Source organism: Antennarius striatus, chromosome 8 (assembly GCF_040054535.1).
Source record: "Antennarius striatus isolate MH-2024 chromosome 8, ASM4005453v1, whole genome shotgun sequence".
NCBI classification, from domain to species: Eukaryota; Metazoa; Chordata; class Actinopteri; order Lophiiformes; family Antennariidae; genus Antennarius; species Antennarius striatus.
The window spans coordinates 2,380,123-2,397,422 of NC_090783.1; the positions used below are offsets into that span (position 1 = coordinate 2,380,123).

The 17,300-nt window shown below is 44.4% G+C and overlaps 1 protein-coding gene across 1 annotated transcript; it reads right to left on the minus strand.

Annotated features, from left to right (window-relative positions):
* Positions 1-10,692: 10,692 nt before the first annotated feature.
* On the minus strand, positions 10,693-16,984 carry LOC137600509 (neuropeptide Y receptor type 2-like). Its single transcript, XM_068322177.1, has 2 exons — positions 15,796-16,984; positions 10,693-13,573 (listed from the first exon to the last, which is right to left on the minus strand). The coding sequence occupies exons 1-2, from the start codon at positions 16,647-16,649 to the stop codon at positions 12,577-12,579; spliced, it is 1,851 nt and encodes a 616-aa protein (XP_068178278.1). The 5' UTR covers positions 16,650-16,984; the 3' UTR covers positions 10,693-12,576.
* Between the last annotated feature and the right edge of the window lie 316 nt (positions 16,985-17,300).

Genomic DNA, 17,300 nt, shown 5'->3' on the forward strand with positions numbered 1-17,300 from the left:
CCCTATTATAGAGGGTCCCCCCCCCCCCCCAGAGGAGTCAAACACTAACACGAACACAAAACCCAGTTCTTTGAAGTAGAACTGTGGATGGAGGTTGTGTGAGGACGCTTTTCTCTGTATTTCAGGTTTATTGAAAATACCCCCCAGCCAGCCTGGAGCGAGAAAAACCTTTATTTACCAGGCAAAAATATAAATCTCAGCAGGTTGCACTTAGATCTGCCTCTGCTGGGGTTTGTTTTTTTTTTAATTCAAATGGAAGCAAGCCGGTTTCCAGCAAACGATTTTATGAATTAACATATATCCTTAATGGATGAAATATTTATGACATCACAGGGGATTTTTTTCCTACCAGGAAGAGCTCATTAAAATCTTGGTGTTTCTTGATGGAGTCAGCAGCTATAGCTTTTAACAGGGTGGAGCGTGGAGCTACAGAACATGATGCGTCACTGGATGTAAAAAAAAAGAAGAGTGAACAGTAAATATAATATTCATCTGGTGGCCCGGGGTAAAAATTCTAATGCAGCTCGGAGCGTTATGTCGGCGCTGTCAGGAGCCAGTAGCTAACAATGTCTTTGTATTTATGTGAGATTTAAATCCTGATCATCCTATACTTTAATTTAATGTGGATTAAATGACCATAAAGTGCTCAATAGTTGGACCGACCTTGGGATTTATTTTGCCACCTGTCGTTATTTAGTCCTAACATCCTATTTACACCCAATCGACCTTCCTGATTGAGATAGATGTTGTCTGAATGGAACCGACTTTTTAAATAGACTTGTTCTGCTTTCTGTTGACTGTCCTTCCTGTTTATTATTTGCTCTAATAACTGCTTCGTATTCCAGTGAAGGATTGTAATAAATCAGTATGCCAAAAGCGAAACGCGTAAAAAAGATTAATAGTGATGCCTACTGGAGTTTGAAATAACCTCCGTATTATTAAATTAAAATCATTAATAGTCATTGTATTCTTTAACAAAAGCCTTCCAGGGGATTGAGTCTGAAGAGATTCAACACATCATGTATTTCAAGTATTTCAAATATTTTTTCCTAACGTCGTACAATTCTGCTCATTTCTTCAGCCTTTTGCGTACACATTCACCCCGCCAAAATAAAACACCTCAGATTAGAATAGTTTTGAGGAGTGTGTGTGTGAGGGCAAACCCACCCATTTCCTGTTTTGCCCTCTTGATTTGCCCTCTAAAACTGTTACAGGGGTCAGTTTATCCAGGAAATGGGACGCCGCCCGTCATGTCAGCTGTAGATGGGTTCCATTTGGTTCAGATAATTATCTCAGACGTCAGGTCTGGTTTCTGGTTTGGAAAATATGAAACTATTGTAATTCTATACTAATTATTGATTAGTTATTGCTAGTTATTTATCAACTTGTTGCAAATCTGACCTCATTTACAGGACAGAACTAAAAGAAAAAGAGAAAAATAACCCAAACTGCATGGGAAAAATTCAAATTTATTGTCAAAAATTTTGATAAAAGATAATAAAAAACATATTGACAGTGATTTTTCTGGCGCACGTTACACTGATGCAGATGAATATTCATTTGCATCTACATTCCTTCAATTTTTAACACTTTTAACATTTTTTTGCTGGTTATTTGTGAAGATATATAACATCTATGCACTTCTTTTCAGAATAGCAGCCATCTTTCTTTTATGCCTCATCTGTTTGCAAAGCATGCTGGGATTTTTCTTCTACTCCCTGCGTTCGGTGTCACTTTGGAGGGCCGTCTGGAGGGCGGGCTGGCAGTCACCCCTAAAGGAACGGAACACGCCGCCCGGTTTTTGTTTTTTTGGTTGGGGGGGGGGGGTCTGCGTCATTATGGTCTGCTATTTATTCCAGGGCTCAGACGGCATGTCATTTTTTTAATTTATTTATTTTTATAGCATCCATCAGCGAACAAACAGCTTGAGGAAACAAACAAACAAAAAAAACAAAAAAATCACAGACAAAATACGATAACCCACGTCATTTCTTGTGATCCGTGTGTGTTTGGCTTTATTGTGTGAGATATTGTCCCCACACAAAGGGATCAAACAGAAGAATAAATAGGAGGATAATTTAGAGCGTATAATAGGAAAATAATATGTTTTTTATTATGAAAGATTTTCTTATAACAAGAGTGAGGTAGATTATAACCAGCGATGAGAAACAGGAAGATGAAAATGTTGTGTGTGCGGAGGAAGACGATAAAAAAACATCCTCGGGATTCAATGAGCAGCGATTCCAGAGAAAGATGATGGTCGGATTTCACATGTGGGGGTGTGACCTCCACACATACACACACACACACACTCTCACACACACACACACACACACACACACGATACAGATGTTCTTATTTAGCATTCATCTGATGTGCGTTTGTGTTGCAGTCTGTCTGTAAATGATGGGACAGATTTTATAGGAGGGTTCATATCTGAAGCAAAGAGGAGGTGGTTGGGTATGCACATGGTGGTAATATGTAATATAAATTCTAAGGATTCTTTTTTTTTACATATTCCTCACAATATGGATCCTTTATCTTTAGCGCGACGCGGGGAACCAGCGCTGATATGCTGACTACTTTCCTTTATCAGCATACATGCAGGGAACACGGCTGCTGCATCGCTAAAATCTGATTTCCGGGATCGTGTTTGGCGCTTTTTAGTTGAATGCTGGTAACAAAGCGGCCCTTTGAAAACCCAGCACAAAGGACACCGGACACAAAGGTCCAAGGTGAAAAGAGCTGAACTTTCCTCCTCTTTGTTGTCGTCGCGTTCCATCTTCAATCACTTCCGTCGATTTCCTCACAAGCGTCACGATGAAGGAAGTAATTATACCAGCGTTTCATTTTCTCCCCGACGGCAGCACGCCCACGCCCGCGCGACGGTGTGTCGTTTCGACATTTTTTACTTTGCACGTAAATCCATTTAAAGTTTCTCTTTGTGTTCTACCGTCGCTTTCAAGGTCATAAAAACTTCCAAAAATGATCGGATCGGATCTCTATTTGACCCAAAGTCAACTTGAATGACATCTGAAAGCTCTTTATTTTAGCGTGCCGACATCCAGGGCTTCAACAGAGGTCAAACTGACACCGCTGAAAAATGGAGGTGAATGATTTGGAAGCGATGATGTCATATCTGCGAGCCGCATCGATTGGAGTGGGGTTAAACTGTGTTAAAGACCCCGGCATGGCTGCTCGGACACACCATAATTCATTTTCAGGGCTCACCGGGAACATCAGTTGTAATTAATTTATGCCAGTAAAACTGAAAAACTGCTACTTTAATTCTCTATATTATATAGCCTGCAGGAAAGAAGAATGGTTTTAAATCACATAAAACACTTTTTACACATTGTTACCTCAAGATTTTACATTTATTCCTTGAGTTTAAATTCTTTTCGGCCAAACATGAACCTAATCTCGTCAAAACAATGAGATAATTTCCCTGAGAAACCAAAACAATGAGCTGATGGACACTATGACGCAGGCGAAAGGTGACAGGAACGATGAGAGGTCGTCTAACGTTGTCTTTGGTACATCCTTCACAAAAGCGGCGATAAGGGAGAAGCAAAAGCTCCTAGAACAATCAGGAAGATATTTAAATGTATTTATTTTACAAAAGCTGTTTGCTAATAATCCCAGTCATCGTGTGCTTTGTATATAAATGATAATCCAATGTGGACAACATGTACTATGTCCACTAACGCAATTGGATCAAGTTCTTTACTTCATTTTTGTCCTTTTTGTCTGTCGTTTCCTGTTTCATTTGGAGTTCTCTTCTGATATATTCATATCTGCAGTTCTCAAACTTTCCTCTTTTTTGGCTTCAACTGTTTCCCATCTTTCAGATTTCGCTTCAGCCTCTGAGTTTGGATTTGTTGGATGACTCGTCTACTTCTTGTTTTTTTGGATTTTACCTCTATGAACTCAGTGAACTGCATCTCTAGCTTTTCCTGCTTTACATCTTTGCTCAGGTAGGAAATCACCGTTGCAGGAAAAATGTTCCTCATTCACTTTTCAGCCGGAAAACAGGAAACAGCCGTTTGGGGAGCTCATCTGTCTCCATGACTGTATCCTGGGGATTGTCTGCAGCCCTGTGACCGAACCGATCAAAGCAGGTCGTCTCTTTCTTTTGGCGCCGAGTCAGAAAAATCTATCACTTTCTGCTTTCCTGACTTTGGATTGTGTAGTAACAGAAATCTTTGAAGGAGCATCAGCGTTGTGACCGAGGGGGCGATGCCCTTCACGTCAGGCTACAGCGAGTCAGTTAACTGGGAGAGAGATGAAAACTACCAAAGGTGCAATTTCCGTCCCACTTGTTGAGCACCACTTTGGTGTGAAACGATGGTTGACTTCACCCTCAGCCGGAGCGCCAGGATTCCTGCGCTGTTTCCCAAAATTTATCTGTATTTTGTCTTGATCTGCTAGCATTGATTCCCAACAGTTGTGGGTCGTAAACACAACCCCACGTCTACTCCCTGTCCTACAGTCTTCTTAACCTTTTTTGAAGTATTTCCTCGTCCTCATGGGAGAACTTCCTTTTCTGCATATGACCTATCGCCGAGGCGGTGGGCGGCCTTCTAGAGACGTCAATTTGGGGTTCAGTATCTTGCTCACGGATGCTCCGACTGCAATCGATGGATCCGTCAACCTTCTTAAAAGCGAACGACCTGAGCCGCCCCTTTTTTTTAAAAAAAAAAAGGTCCCAGTCAAGTAAAAAAGTTTCCTGGAACCTGTACCGCTTTTTTTAGGATAAAAAAGTCTAAGCAAGTATGAAAAGGTTGAATGAAATTTATTACTGCATCATTGCGTCATCAACGCTCACGCGTGCATGTTTGCCTCCTGCAGATCCAACTCCTGCCTCCGTCAATAAACAGCAGGGCGTCTTTAATGGCCGTGACTGGTTTTTTAATTGCAGCTGCTAAAGAAAGGAGGCGCAGGAACTCCCGTCATCGATGTCTAATGAAAGGACCACCTACTATCCTCCAAATGACAGCAGGAAGTACCTGATGTCAAACACAGGTTGAGTCAAGGGTTAGGGTTCGATCACGAGAAGAGAAGACCGACTTCTGGCTGTGGTGAGCGTCTGACGTTCATATCAGCTTCGGATGAAGGTGTGACAGTGTGAGGAACAAAGGGTGGAAGAGAAAATGAAGTGAGAGAAAGGAAAGCGGACGGATTTGTAAAACGTGTGAAAAGCGTGACAGAAGAGTGCGGCTTGTTTTAATGCATGTTAGTACATTCACAGAATAAAACTCTGTCCCGCTCCAAAAGGCACAGATTTCAAACGCGGCTCAAAAAGAAACTCTTAGTCTTTCAGGTTGTTGTGGCTCAGGTTTTTACCATTTGTCAGTAAAGCTTGAGAAAAAGCTTGTTTTTCATTGCAAAAGCCAATTTCAGCCAACTGAGGCGTAGAGGTTTGACCATTTTTCCTCCCACGCAGGAAAAATGGTCAAACCTCAGGATCTGATTGAGTTTGACACCTGTTGAATTGCGACGGAGGACCCGATCAAATGCAGGTCTGATCTGCTTTTTGTTGTCCATCACCTGCCAACAAGCAGAGGAAGAGACAGATGACAAGAAAGGCGCCAACAAACCGGATGCCAATGACAATCGTTTGACTGAGAGTGTTTCCAATAATCTGAGGACCGGCAACCAGTGGACCAGCCAAAGGGTAAAGGAATGAGGGTAGGTGGGCCAATGTCATCCAATCCCACAAAACTTCTTCTTTTCCTTTCCGGCTTTTCCCTTCAGGGGTCGCCACAGCAAATCAGGCTAACCCTGTCTTCTGCATCCTCTTCTCTCACACCAACTACCTTCATGTCCTCTTTCACTACATCCATAAACCTCCTCTCTGGTCTTCCTCTAGGCCTCCTGCCTGGCAGTTCAAAACTCAGCATCCTTCTACCAATATATTCACTATCTCTCCTCTGGACATGTCCAAACCATCTCAGTCTGGCCTCTCTGACTTTATCTCCAGAACCTCTAACATGTGCTGTCCCTCTGATGTACTCATTCCTGATCCTATCCTTCCTGGTCACTCCCAGAGAGAATCTCAGCATCTTCATCTCTGCTACCTCCAGCTCTGTCTCCTGTCTTTTCTTCAGGGACACTGTCTCTAGACCAAACAACATCGCTGGTCTCACCATAGTTTTGTACACCTTTCCTTTCATTTTAGCTGAAACTCTTCTATCACACATCACACCTGACACTTTCCTCCACCCGTTCCATCCTGCCTGGACACGCTTCTTCACCTCTTTTCCACACTCTCCATTGCTCTGGACTGTTGACCCTAAGTACTTAAAATCCTCCACCTTCTTGATCTCTTCTCCCTGTAACCTCACTCTTCCACTTGGGTCCCTCTCATTCACACACATGTAGTCTGTCTGTCCAATCCCACAAAACAACTTCTGGATTTCCTGGAAATGGTTCAGACCTTCAGGCTTACGTGAAGACATGGAATGCTCGATAGCGAATCGACTCGTGGTGAGACAAGAGCAGCGAAGAACAGATCGACCAGAGGGGGGAAACAGAGAGAAGGGGTCGTTCGTTTAATGTTCACATCTCTTACTCGTGTTCAACAACATGACAAACCAAACGTAAATGAGAATTGAGGCTGGAAAAGTTGCGACTCATCACATTTTCAAGCAGAATTGGGATGATTTTACTCAGCGAAGCAAAGGAAACGCTGTCAGCCCTGTCAGGTGTTCAGACGGGTCAATGAGTCTCATCGATTAACAGGATGTGTTAATGGATTCGTAAAGGTTATCTTCGCTCTAGTGTTCCTTAACACAAGCATGGTGTGATTACTTCCTGTCTTATTTTGTCCGATTGGTTTGGCTTGTTAGTTTTTGGTCACTAAATCACTGAGCGGCTCCTCTCTGTCCTCATCTTGTCTTCTCGTTTGCTTTCGAGGTCTCGTCTCTTGAATTAATCGTGACACCCAGAGGATGGATCCTGATGTCCTTTGCTCTCACATCACCGTGGGATGAATTGTGGCGTCTCCTCATCGGATTTACTCAAACGCTACAATGAAATACCTGCTCTCAACTCCCACCGACCTTGAAGCGCCGGCTTCTGATTCATTACAGCTCAAGACGAATCCCTGTTTTCACTTCAAATCCACTGCAGCTTTTCCAATATTCAGTTTGTCAGTCGGGGGAAAAAGAAGCGACATTAGCTTGATGAAACATATTGTGCATCTTCTTTTTTTTTTTTTTAAATAAAAGGAAGTGAGTTCATCTGTGACGGAGCGGCACTCTGTTTGTGTGCTAAATTTAGCAGGATGCTGTTTGTTCGACCAAATTCCATTTGATGGAACAGCAACCTCCTGCCCCCCTCCTCGGATCTCCAGCGTCTGATCGAATTAGGCAGAGATGCTGTAATTCAATAAAGATAGATCCCGGATCCTTTGTTTTTCTTTTGCTTTTGAGAAAGTATTAAAATGACCTCTTTAGAGTTTTCAGCCCCTCTGGCCTTGAAGCATTTTTTTTAAATGTGGTGCTTCAGTCGTATCCGTCCAGCCGGCTTCCATTTTGCTTGATTTACTGAAATACATCAACATCACGTCAACGCTTGTGTCAGACTGATGAGGAAATAACCTGAAAGTAACAGAACCAAACAGAATTCTGCACCCTGAGTAAGAAAGATTTGTTTTAAACAGTTGGATTCTAGAAAGCAAATCCATCTGCTTTAGTTCAAAACTTAAATATATGAATATTTGATGCTTTATTATCCGTGAATTCTCTCATTTCCTAATACAATGATGAAGTACAGAGAGGAAACAATCACATAAGTGATCAATTGGAACCTGGAATCATCGACAACCCTTTAATTTAGGATTTTTGCTAGACTAAAAGATTTATGAAGATGTCAGCAGCGTAATTTGAGAGAAGAATTACAAATCAAATCAAATTCCAGCGTCATCCTTACCTTTTTTTTCCCCCCATAATTGTTGAAAGTGTTCAATCCCCAACTCAAAATAACTGTAATTTGAAAGAAAATTTGGGGATCGTGGTGCAGATTCTGGATCATCTGGGTCAAAATCATCCTCAGGTTTCCTTACCTCTGAGAGGCATCAGGTATTCAACCTCCTCAACGACCATCAGCGCCGTTACCGTCACGTGGATCAGCTGTTGACATGTGGGAACAAATCAACCTCATGAAACCAGCCAATTAGAAGAGAAGAAGCACCTCGGATGAGGAAGGAGAGACACCTTTAGACGTCACGCTCTTGTTTCCTTTCCAAAAACGCTCTGAGCGACAAATAACAAGTCACACCTTCATGACAGCGGTGATGATGAACATCTGCAGCTGGCTGGAACATTTTGACACCTCACGCTGTAGGAGATTCTAAAATGAACGGCGACGTGACGTTTAGTCGTTCCTAACGAAGCAATTTAAAAGAGGTGGTTAGTCTGGATTTTTGAAGTCAGCGTTTAAAAAAACTCAAATCTGCTGTTTTGTGTTGTTTCTATGCAAAAAATGTTCCTTCTTGTAATCAAACCTCGTCTATAAAAGGCTGTGGCGTCTTTCAGTCGTCACCATCGTGGATAGTAATTCACAGTATTTGCAGCCCCCTCTTTCCGTGCCTCGATCGACCCCCCTCCAGTCAAGCTCTTCGCCGTTAAATGACCCTTGTCTTGTTGCCATAGAAGGAAATGAGAAGATGCTACTGGAGGAGGAGGAAAGAGAGACGCAGGTAAACGCCGGCACAAGTTTCTGAATCCGGCGCAGCGGCGGTGAAGACGCGAGGAGAAAGCAGATGAAAGTTGGGGGGGGGGGGCGGGTGGAGATGAGAAGGGATGGAAGGTGTAATGAAAAAACAGAGTGATGAGAAGATGTGGGAGGAAAGAGCTCAGAAAACCCAAACGGCTGGAGGAATGAATGCAATCAGGGGCTGAAGTGCCTCATCGGGAAACCTGCGGACATCTGAAATGGTGAAATGAAATTGTGTGTATCGTATATTGCGCGCTCATCGCAGCCCGAATGCTTGGAGAAACCAGACAACAATTCAGAAATAGGGTCGTCTGCGGCGCCGCCGTCGATAAGGCCCCAAAGCTAAAGAACGCCACAGTCCATGTGATGGTTTTCTTCATAGATTAGTATTATTTTTCCATTATTATTGTTATTAACTATTAGATTTCATTGAATTTGTCATTTTAATTATTCAATTCTATCATTTTTTAAAGTAAAATACTTCATTATATGTGTATAAAACACACCGTTTGGACGCCACAAGGGACAGTGGGAGACAACGGGAAGACAAAGCCCTTGAAGGATGCCGTGGTAGACCCCGTTCATGAAATACATGAATAGATTTGACCTGAAACGGAAGTTCCACTCAGGTACAAAGTATATTGGTGAAGCTGTCAAAATGCAGCTTCACCAATATATTAAAGCTCCAATATATTACACAAGGGCTTCAATAAAGATCATTAGAGCAAATATTGTGATGTAATTTATGAGTCCATTCAACGTTTTTGTCGAGTTTCATTAAAAATCAAATTAAGGCCAGCACTTTCAGATTCAAGGGTGGAGGTTGAAGCGAACAAAATATTCTCATTCATTGTTGACTCCTTTTTTTTTTTTCTCCGTGACCTCAGAAAGTTTTATAGCTTTTAATTCAATCTTCATAACGAGGCTTTTTTTTTTTAACGACGCTTTACTTTTAACCACCGTCCAGGCTTATTTGTATTCTCTTCCCCAGACGGTGTCAAGGTTGTGTAATACATTTTGAACCAACAAGCATGACATGATCCCACCTCACTCTAATATCAGTTAATGATTGTAAGAGCGGCGCAGAGGGCGACACACACACCATAAAAATGATTGGAATTATGGGGGTTTTTTGGGGTCGAATGCCCTTATCCTCACCGCTTTCACGACTCACAGTCGTGAAAGTCGCAGACGCGTGACATCACCCTCTGAAGAGCGGGGACGTCCAATCACAAAACCCCGTTCAGCTTCTGGTCTTTCATTTGGAGGACAACTCAGCCGCTCTTGTAAAATCAATATCTATCTTCAACCTGATGCAAAATCAAATTTACCCCTAATCGCTTAGCATTTACAGACTTTCCCCGTGTGTGATAATGGAACGGGAGCAGCAACACAAAATGTCTTGTCCACCTTGTTCGGTTTGTAATTTGTACCTCGTAAATCTTCTGCTTACACGACGGATTAGATGCTCTGGTTCCTGTTTGGCTTTAAGAACACAGGTAATCTGACGCAAAACCCTCCTGGACTGTCGACCGCGGATCGAAAAGGTCGAAGTAAAGAGCGAAGAAAAGCAGCGACGCACAACTGACGTGAAGACGGACTGTCGTTCCCGACTTGTTCTACAGTCACTAATCAGACTCGTGGCGCTGGGATGTCCGACTCAGAAGTTTGATGAGATTGTCTTCCATCACTTGTGACGCACTTAAAAAAAGGAACAAGAGCCACTCATAACTAAATTTAGATCTCATTAACATTTAATCACGCCTGAGGGGAGGAAAGGAGTTTGAAACAAAGGATCCCAGAACTGTGCAGACATTTTATCTTTGTGCTCCAGACCTCCCAACGCCCATTCCATCCCAAACTTTAAAAATACTCGATCTGGAGTTCCTTAAAAGAGCAACTGTGGAGGTTCTGAGACACGGCAACACAATCAGAGTCTTTGCTTTCTTTATTGAAACACCAAATGCACATTATTTAGCAGCACAATGCAAAAACCGAGGAGGAGGAAGTGGATGAAATAAAAAGGGGAAAACAAAATCGAGACATAACGGCGGTGAGATCTTTTGTAAAGCAACTCTATCCGTGACATAAATAGGACTGTCTTGACGCAGTTTGATTCCTTGCACGCTGCACCGCTTCATTTTTGCAAGAGCGAGTGTGTGATTAGCGGCTCGATGTCACAGCAGTTCCTGCTCTCCATCACCTCTGCTTTGGCAAACAGCTGGAAGCGGCCCGGGGCCGTTTCAGGGTTTGTTCTCAGCATCTGTGCACGAGTGAGAGTGTTTTGACTTCATTCTTTATTCACCTTTATTCATCTTAGCGCCATCGAGGATGCACCGCTTTACCTAGAGCCCAAAAACTCCCACAGATATCCGATCATTTTGAGATTCGGCCGTGAGATCAGCTCACCGGAGATCACCGGTATTTCCCCCTGACCTTTAGAGGCTTCATTTGTCTCACTTGGTATCAATCTAATTTCATTTTCACTTGACAAGTTAAGATAAATTTGAGACAACTTTTAGACACAAACAGCTCTTTTACGCTACCAAGTGGAGCGTGAGGAATTGGAATGTCTTCCTCCGTGAGACGTTAGGGTGGAATCGGTGCTCTTAAAGGCTCTTTAGGTATGATTGACTTGCTGCTCGGGCGGTAGCGGTGCGCACACACACACACACACACACACACATGTGACACACGCCATCGATTCCCCTGATACTGACAGAAATGCTCAAGGCTGATATCAAGTAACAGAAAAAGTTCAAAACTATTGGCTCGCTAGATGTTTCCTGTGGAGAGGAATGCACATTTGTTAGGCTTCAAGGACGCTCTTTAGGTTAGTAACACTATCAACACGGCGCTGCAACACAAGAGCGACGTCGAAGGAAGATAATCCAAAAGTTATTTGGCTTCTTTTTTCTTTTTTCCATCAGCGTTATAAACATGAGGTACTCCTCTACAAACAGAAGAGCAATAGCAGGATGGATAGCTGCTGTCACTCCTAAAGAATAGCTGTTGCAAAAAACATTGGCAGTAGAATTTATTATTATTATTATGATTACATTCTTTCCAGCGCGCTAAACGAAATTATATTCTCCGAGCATACGTGTTGGTGGCGTCATAGATCCCATGATTCATCTGGCGCTTTGATCCAGGTGCCCCCTGCTCCTTTAGGGTCGGGTGACCTGGTTTTCTAGCTTTCAGACCTGACAAAGTAATTTTCCCCCTAATGGAAACATCACAGAGCGATTCTGTACACTATTCATTTTCTGCTTCATACACAGTTTACCTTCCATTCCCCGGCGAATCACTCACGTGACCGCGCACATGCACGACTGCTGCGTCGGTGCGAGTCGATTCACCAACCCTGTAATGTCACCAGTGTTCAAAACACACTTGCAAAACGCTGCACCCCTGTTTCAGCATTAGGGAATCTTCATTACGTGGTTTTCATGCACTCGCAAACGAATTATTTCTATTATGAATTGCAGGTGAAGGCTCTTTGCTGCAATCCGCACCTCTTCCTGATAACTGGCTTTCTAGCCCGCGGCTAAATAGCACTTTCCCCCACCACCACCAACACCACCACCACCCTGAGGGACTCGCTCCATCTCTGCTCCCTCCTTTCTGCCTCGGAAAGCCTGATTTTCTTTTTCACCCTTTCACCCGTTGGTCCTGGATCGCACGCTTTCAATCACAACAGAGAATAATTACAGAGAAAAGCAGATAGCGAAGACCAGGTCAAGACAAACAAAGGCTTTTCCGAGAGATTAACTCGCAAACGCCCGTCCTTAAATTGTGAATTGAGAGGTTTTTTATGTCAAATTTCTACCCAGTAATTCGGGTTATCTGCAGGTTTTACAGACTGGTCATATCCATTCTCTCGCCCTCTGTATCTCCCACCAGGGAGGCTTGTGATGGGTTTTGTCTGTGCTGCCCGGCGTAGCACAGACTGTCTCTGCCGATGGTAATAATGGCTCTCTTATCAGCTGACAGACCATACATTCTGTCCCCTGAATGCCTCCTCGAAGGCAGCGTGTCAATTTCCACGGACATGATTCGTAAAGGGAACGGTTCGGTGTTCTCGTCGACAGAGTGTCTTCTCGTGGGGAGTAGTTCCGCCCTATGTGGGGGGCGCTGGAGTGGGTGGACTTGGCAAGGGAACACCGAGTTGTCGCACACACTTGGACTGGAGCGACACCAGTCTGAGATGCTGTGGTCGGATCCCGCCCGGCTGTCCGAACTGTCCCCGACCTTCTGCCCTATTCCTGGTCCTCGGGTCAACTTTAAGAACCTGGGGATCGTCACGATGGAGGCCGACGCAGCCACGGCGGCTGCTGCGGCGAGGTGGTGATGCTCAGCCGCCGACGCCGTAGCGTCCGTAATCATCGCCACGGGAGTTGTCACTGCCGTGGAGCTGGTAAAAGAGGAGGTACCAAACAGCGCGGCGACTTTCTGGTAGTATCGCGTCCGTATTACCTTCGCCGAGCGGTACAGATCCCCTATGAAGCAGTAGCAGATGGGGTTGAGGCTGGAGTTGGTCAAGCCCAACCATTGGGCGAACGGTCGCGTCTGCAGGAGCCAAGACGGCGGCCGTTCCTCGCAATCGATCCAAAGGTCGGCCAAGTAGAACGGCAGCCACGAGACTGCGAACAGCAGCACCAGGCACACCACCATCTTGGCGATCTTCTGCCGCATTTTCAGGCGCGAGATATGAAGAGCATGGCTGCGAGGATCCAGATCGGTGAAAGTCGATTTCTTCCCTCCCCAAAGTCGTCTGCCGGTTAGGAAGCCTATGGTGAGGTTAAAGGTCACTGGCAGGCAGTAGAGCATCACAAACAGCAGCACATTGTATCTGAGGAGGAATTAAACATAAAATGCATATTTAATGACCTTGGAAATGTATTTTTAACTGAAGTGAATTTCATTTATACATGTGGAAAGGTGTTAAATTCTGCATGAGTGGTGAGGCTCTCTGATGGATTCACAACAACAACATCAACCTTGAAAATGATCATCCTGAACGTGTTGGACTACTTTCTGATGCCTTCAACATACAATCATATTTCAAACTATACCTGCTACATTCAAAAAAGACTTGAAAAATATATTACCCTCCATGTTTAGTTGCATCTTTTGACATTTACTGTCTTTCCTTTCAAGGTTTCTATGGAAACCTGACTTGAGGAGTCATCTCATATACATCAAAACCAGACGTTCTATCTCACATGGCCCATATTAAGCAAGTTGAGTCAAGATAATATCAACCTGTGTTTCAAACATCCCTTCAGACGCGATTTCACATGTCAATATGTCATGTTTCTTCTACTGGTATGTCACCCTCTGGGCGGTATGTCACAAAGTGATTAATTCATTGCATGATGTCACAAAGAGGTAAGAGGGACGTGTCATTTTCAGATGACTCATGCTTTATTTGCTGCCTTTTTTTTTTTTTCTCACCAAGACGCAGACGTCAGGATATAACCAGATGTGAGTGGATGATAAAAGTGAATAGAAATCATTTTAAATGATTATGCAGCTCGTGATTAAGACAAAGGAGGGGATTCTAAAAGGAGATGAGATGAAGGATGAAATAAAAACCCAAAAGACAGCTTCTTTATTTCACAGTATGTACAAAATAAAGCTGGATTTGAAAGTCTGCGCACCTCGAGCGCTGCATTTAAGAACCCCAGGGCTGATGGATCAGCAGCAAGGACAGGAAAACATCTTTAACCGGCACAACACGTTTGAATTTTACTACCCTCCTGCTTTCAGTCCGTGATCATTTTTTTTTCTCATGGGGAGAATCGCATAACGAGAAGACATTTTAAAAGAGTGAATTCACAGAATGGGCTCGGCCAAACAGCAAATTAAAGGGCTCGGTGAGGAAGACATCGACAGCCTCCTCCGATTCCACATGCTTCAATTGACCATTAAAAGCCAATTGCTGCCAACAGGGCTGGACACCACAAAAATGATGGCCAACGGTAACCGTGAGCCAGGCAGGACCTTGGCCCGACCAATGGCTAACATGCGGGGAAGCCTGGGGCGGTGTAAAGCTTGGAAGTGGATTAAAAGATCAGGAAATGAATTGCATAGCAGGAAGGAAGCGACTTCAAACTGTTTCATGGAGCCAAGGTGATTGAGGGTGGAAAAATACTGCATTGCTTCTCATGGATGTTGTCAGTAGGAAGCCTTCCAAGTGAATCTCGGTTAAATACATCCGGAAGTGCAAATTAAAAAACTGCAATACCCAGAATTCTCTGACTGGTGTGTGATGTGGGATGAGCTGGGCGCTACTCGGTTTTGGTTTGTCCGTTTTGAAAGAAACTGCAGAAACAGTTACACAACTTCCTGTAGACTGTTTTTTCTGTCTTTGTTTTGATAAAGGAAGTAATTTGGCGGCACTTCCTGTTCAGCAAAACTTGTGGGTACAGGTTACACCGCCAACCACTGGACAGGCACGCATACTGCAGCATTTTCAACTATTTTCACAGATTTGTGTGGACAAGGATCATTTCCAAAATGTGATGTGAACCGTGGACATTTTTAAACAAGTCAGGTTTAAACAAGTCAGGTTTAAACATTTTAAACCCCAAAAGTAAACTCTTATGTTTTCATATTAACAGTTGTCATGGAAACAAGGATTGTGGTCACATTTGATCGGCGCTGCCTCCTTCCAGTTTGATTTTCACATCAATAGTGTTTGTGTCCACGGGGACAAGGACACTAAAAAGTAGGGATGCAATCTGTGGCTGTAAATTTGGCAACTTGACTTTGTGACTATATACGTATATATATACAAAAAAAAAACGAGACAGAACTGGTTTAAAATCAGATTCATTTCCCTCTAAACGATAGTTTAAAAGGAATTTTAGTGTTTCTTTAACACTTTCCTTGAGTTACAACTTGATGAATTCCCACTGTCAGAGCTTTATTTGTCTGTCGATATTGTCTGAAGTTGTATCAAATGGCATTTTGTAACACCTTTGTCACTTTAATGGCTTTGTCTCAGACTCTGAAACCCTCGATCACAGATCGGATCTCGGACCCCTGGTAGTCCGTTGGAGTACTTACCCCTGTTTAAGGCGATGCTGAGGCCACTTCTCCTGGCACACCAAGATCGCAAATGTCCCAAAGCTGATCTCCCATCGCTGGTTCATCACCGCAATTGGTGCACACATGATCGAAGACACTATCCATACCACGGCAACGGTGGCCAAGATTCTCCGGCGTGTGAACATAGACCGAGCTCTCAGGGGCGATCGAACGCTGTAGTATCGATTGACGCTGATCACCGTCAGAGTCAACACGCTGGCTGAGACAGAAACAGCCTGCGTGAAGGGAACCGCCCGACACAGGAGGTCGCCGTACACCCAGGCGGTGTAGATCTTGCTTCCCAGAGTGATGGGCATGCACACACACACCACCGCCAGGTCGCACACCGCCAAGTTCACCAAGAGGCTTCTGGTGGCGCTGGCGCCGGCTAGCCGCCGGCTCTGCCTGTTGGTGAGGACGCGAAGGGACATTAGATTCCCAACAAATCCCAGGATGAAGGAGAGACAGTACATGATGGTCAGAGCGATGGTGGTGGGCTCGTGGAGAGTCCAGAGCAGCATGCTCTCCAGGTCCGCCAAGTCATTGGAAGGGAAGGTGGACAGGGACACAGGAAAGGAAGACGAGGAGGGCCGGGAGATGGAGGTGGGTCTTTGTGGAAGGGGGGATGTTGGCGTGGTGAAGAATAAAGGAGACGACATGAGGGAAGAGGGCAGCAGGGAGGGCAGAGGCTGGTGGAGGGAGGTAGTGGGAGTGCTGGAGGTGGAAGGCAGCATGATGGAGCTCTGGAAGCCGAAGGTCTGGTTGAATCTTTCCTGAGAGACGAACAGCGGCGACGGGGCGAAGCTGGCCGGTTGATCCGGAGCCAGGTCCATGCTGCTTTACCGGCAGGAGGAAACCCACAGCAGGAGGAGCAGCAGGGAGGCAAGAGTCTCACTTGGCTGGTTTCCTCTCTTCCTCATTAAAATCCACTCCTGGACACGACTGAGAAGAGCTCTGGGAACAAAGGCAGGAGATCCCAACCCCGTCAGGTCCCGTGTTCCGGTCCCGTCGACTGCAGCTCCTTCCGCTCCTCGTGGAAAAAAACCTTGGCAGACAAACGCCAATCATGGTCGCCCATCTCACGCCACATGTTGTGAGTCACCTGAAGCCATGATGTCAACGGATCCTAACGAAGTCCTTACGTAACGTACGTGCGTTCATTCCTTCAGGGAGGGGCCGCAAGCTGTTATCAGACCTTCTCACCTTCAAGGAAAGCAGATCTCAAGCAGAGTGCACCCCCCTCCCCCCTTTTTTTTTTCTCCTCACACCTTCAGTTCCTCACAGGGATGGAATCAGATCTGTTTAGAGAAACATCAGGCATGTCAGAGGACGACCACAGAAAACAGAGGAAAGCTCTCAGCCTCGTCTCATCCGGTTAGCTTCACAGCCAGAAACATTTAGTTAACAACAAAGTGAAGACAATATAGGACATTTACAGTGACAGCGGCTAGTTTGTTAGCTTTACTATCAATTATTCATTCAAG

What these genes read in the sequence shown, in the direction of transcription:
- LOC137600509 (XM_068322177.1), bottom strand. Translation starts at nt 16,649, where the DNA reads ATGGACCTGGCTCCGGATCAACCGGCCAGCTTCGCCCCGTCGCCGCTG. An exon ending in CAGCATCGCCTTAAACAGGG is followed by an intron (nt 13,574 to 15,795) that starts GTAAGTACTCCA and finishes ATTCCTCCTCAG; the next exon opens with ATACAATGTGCTGCTGTTTG.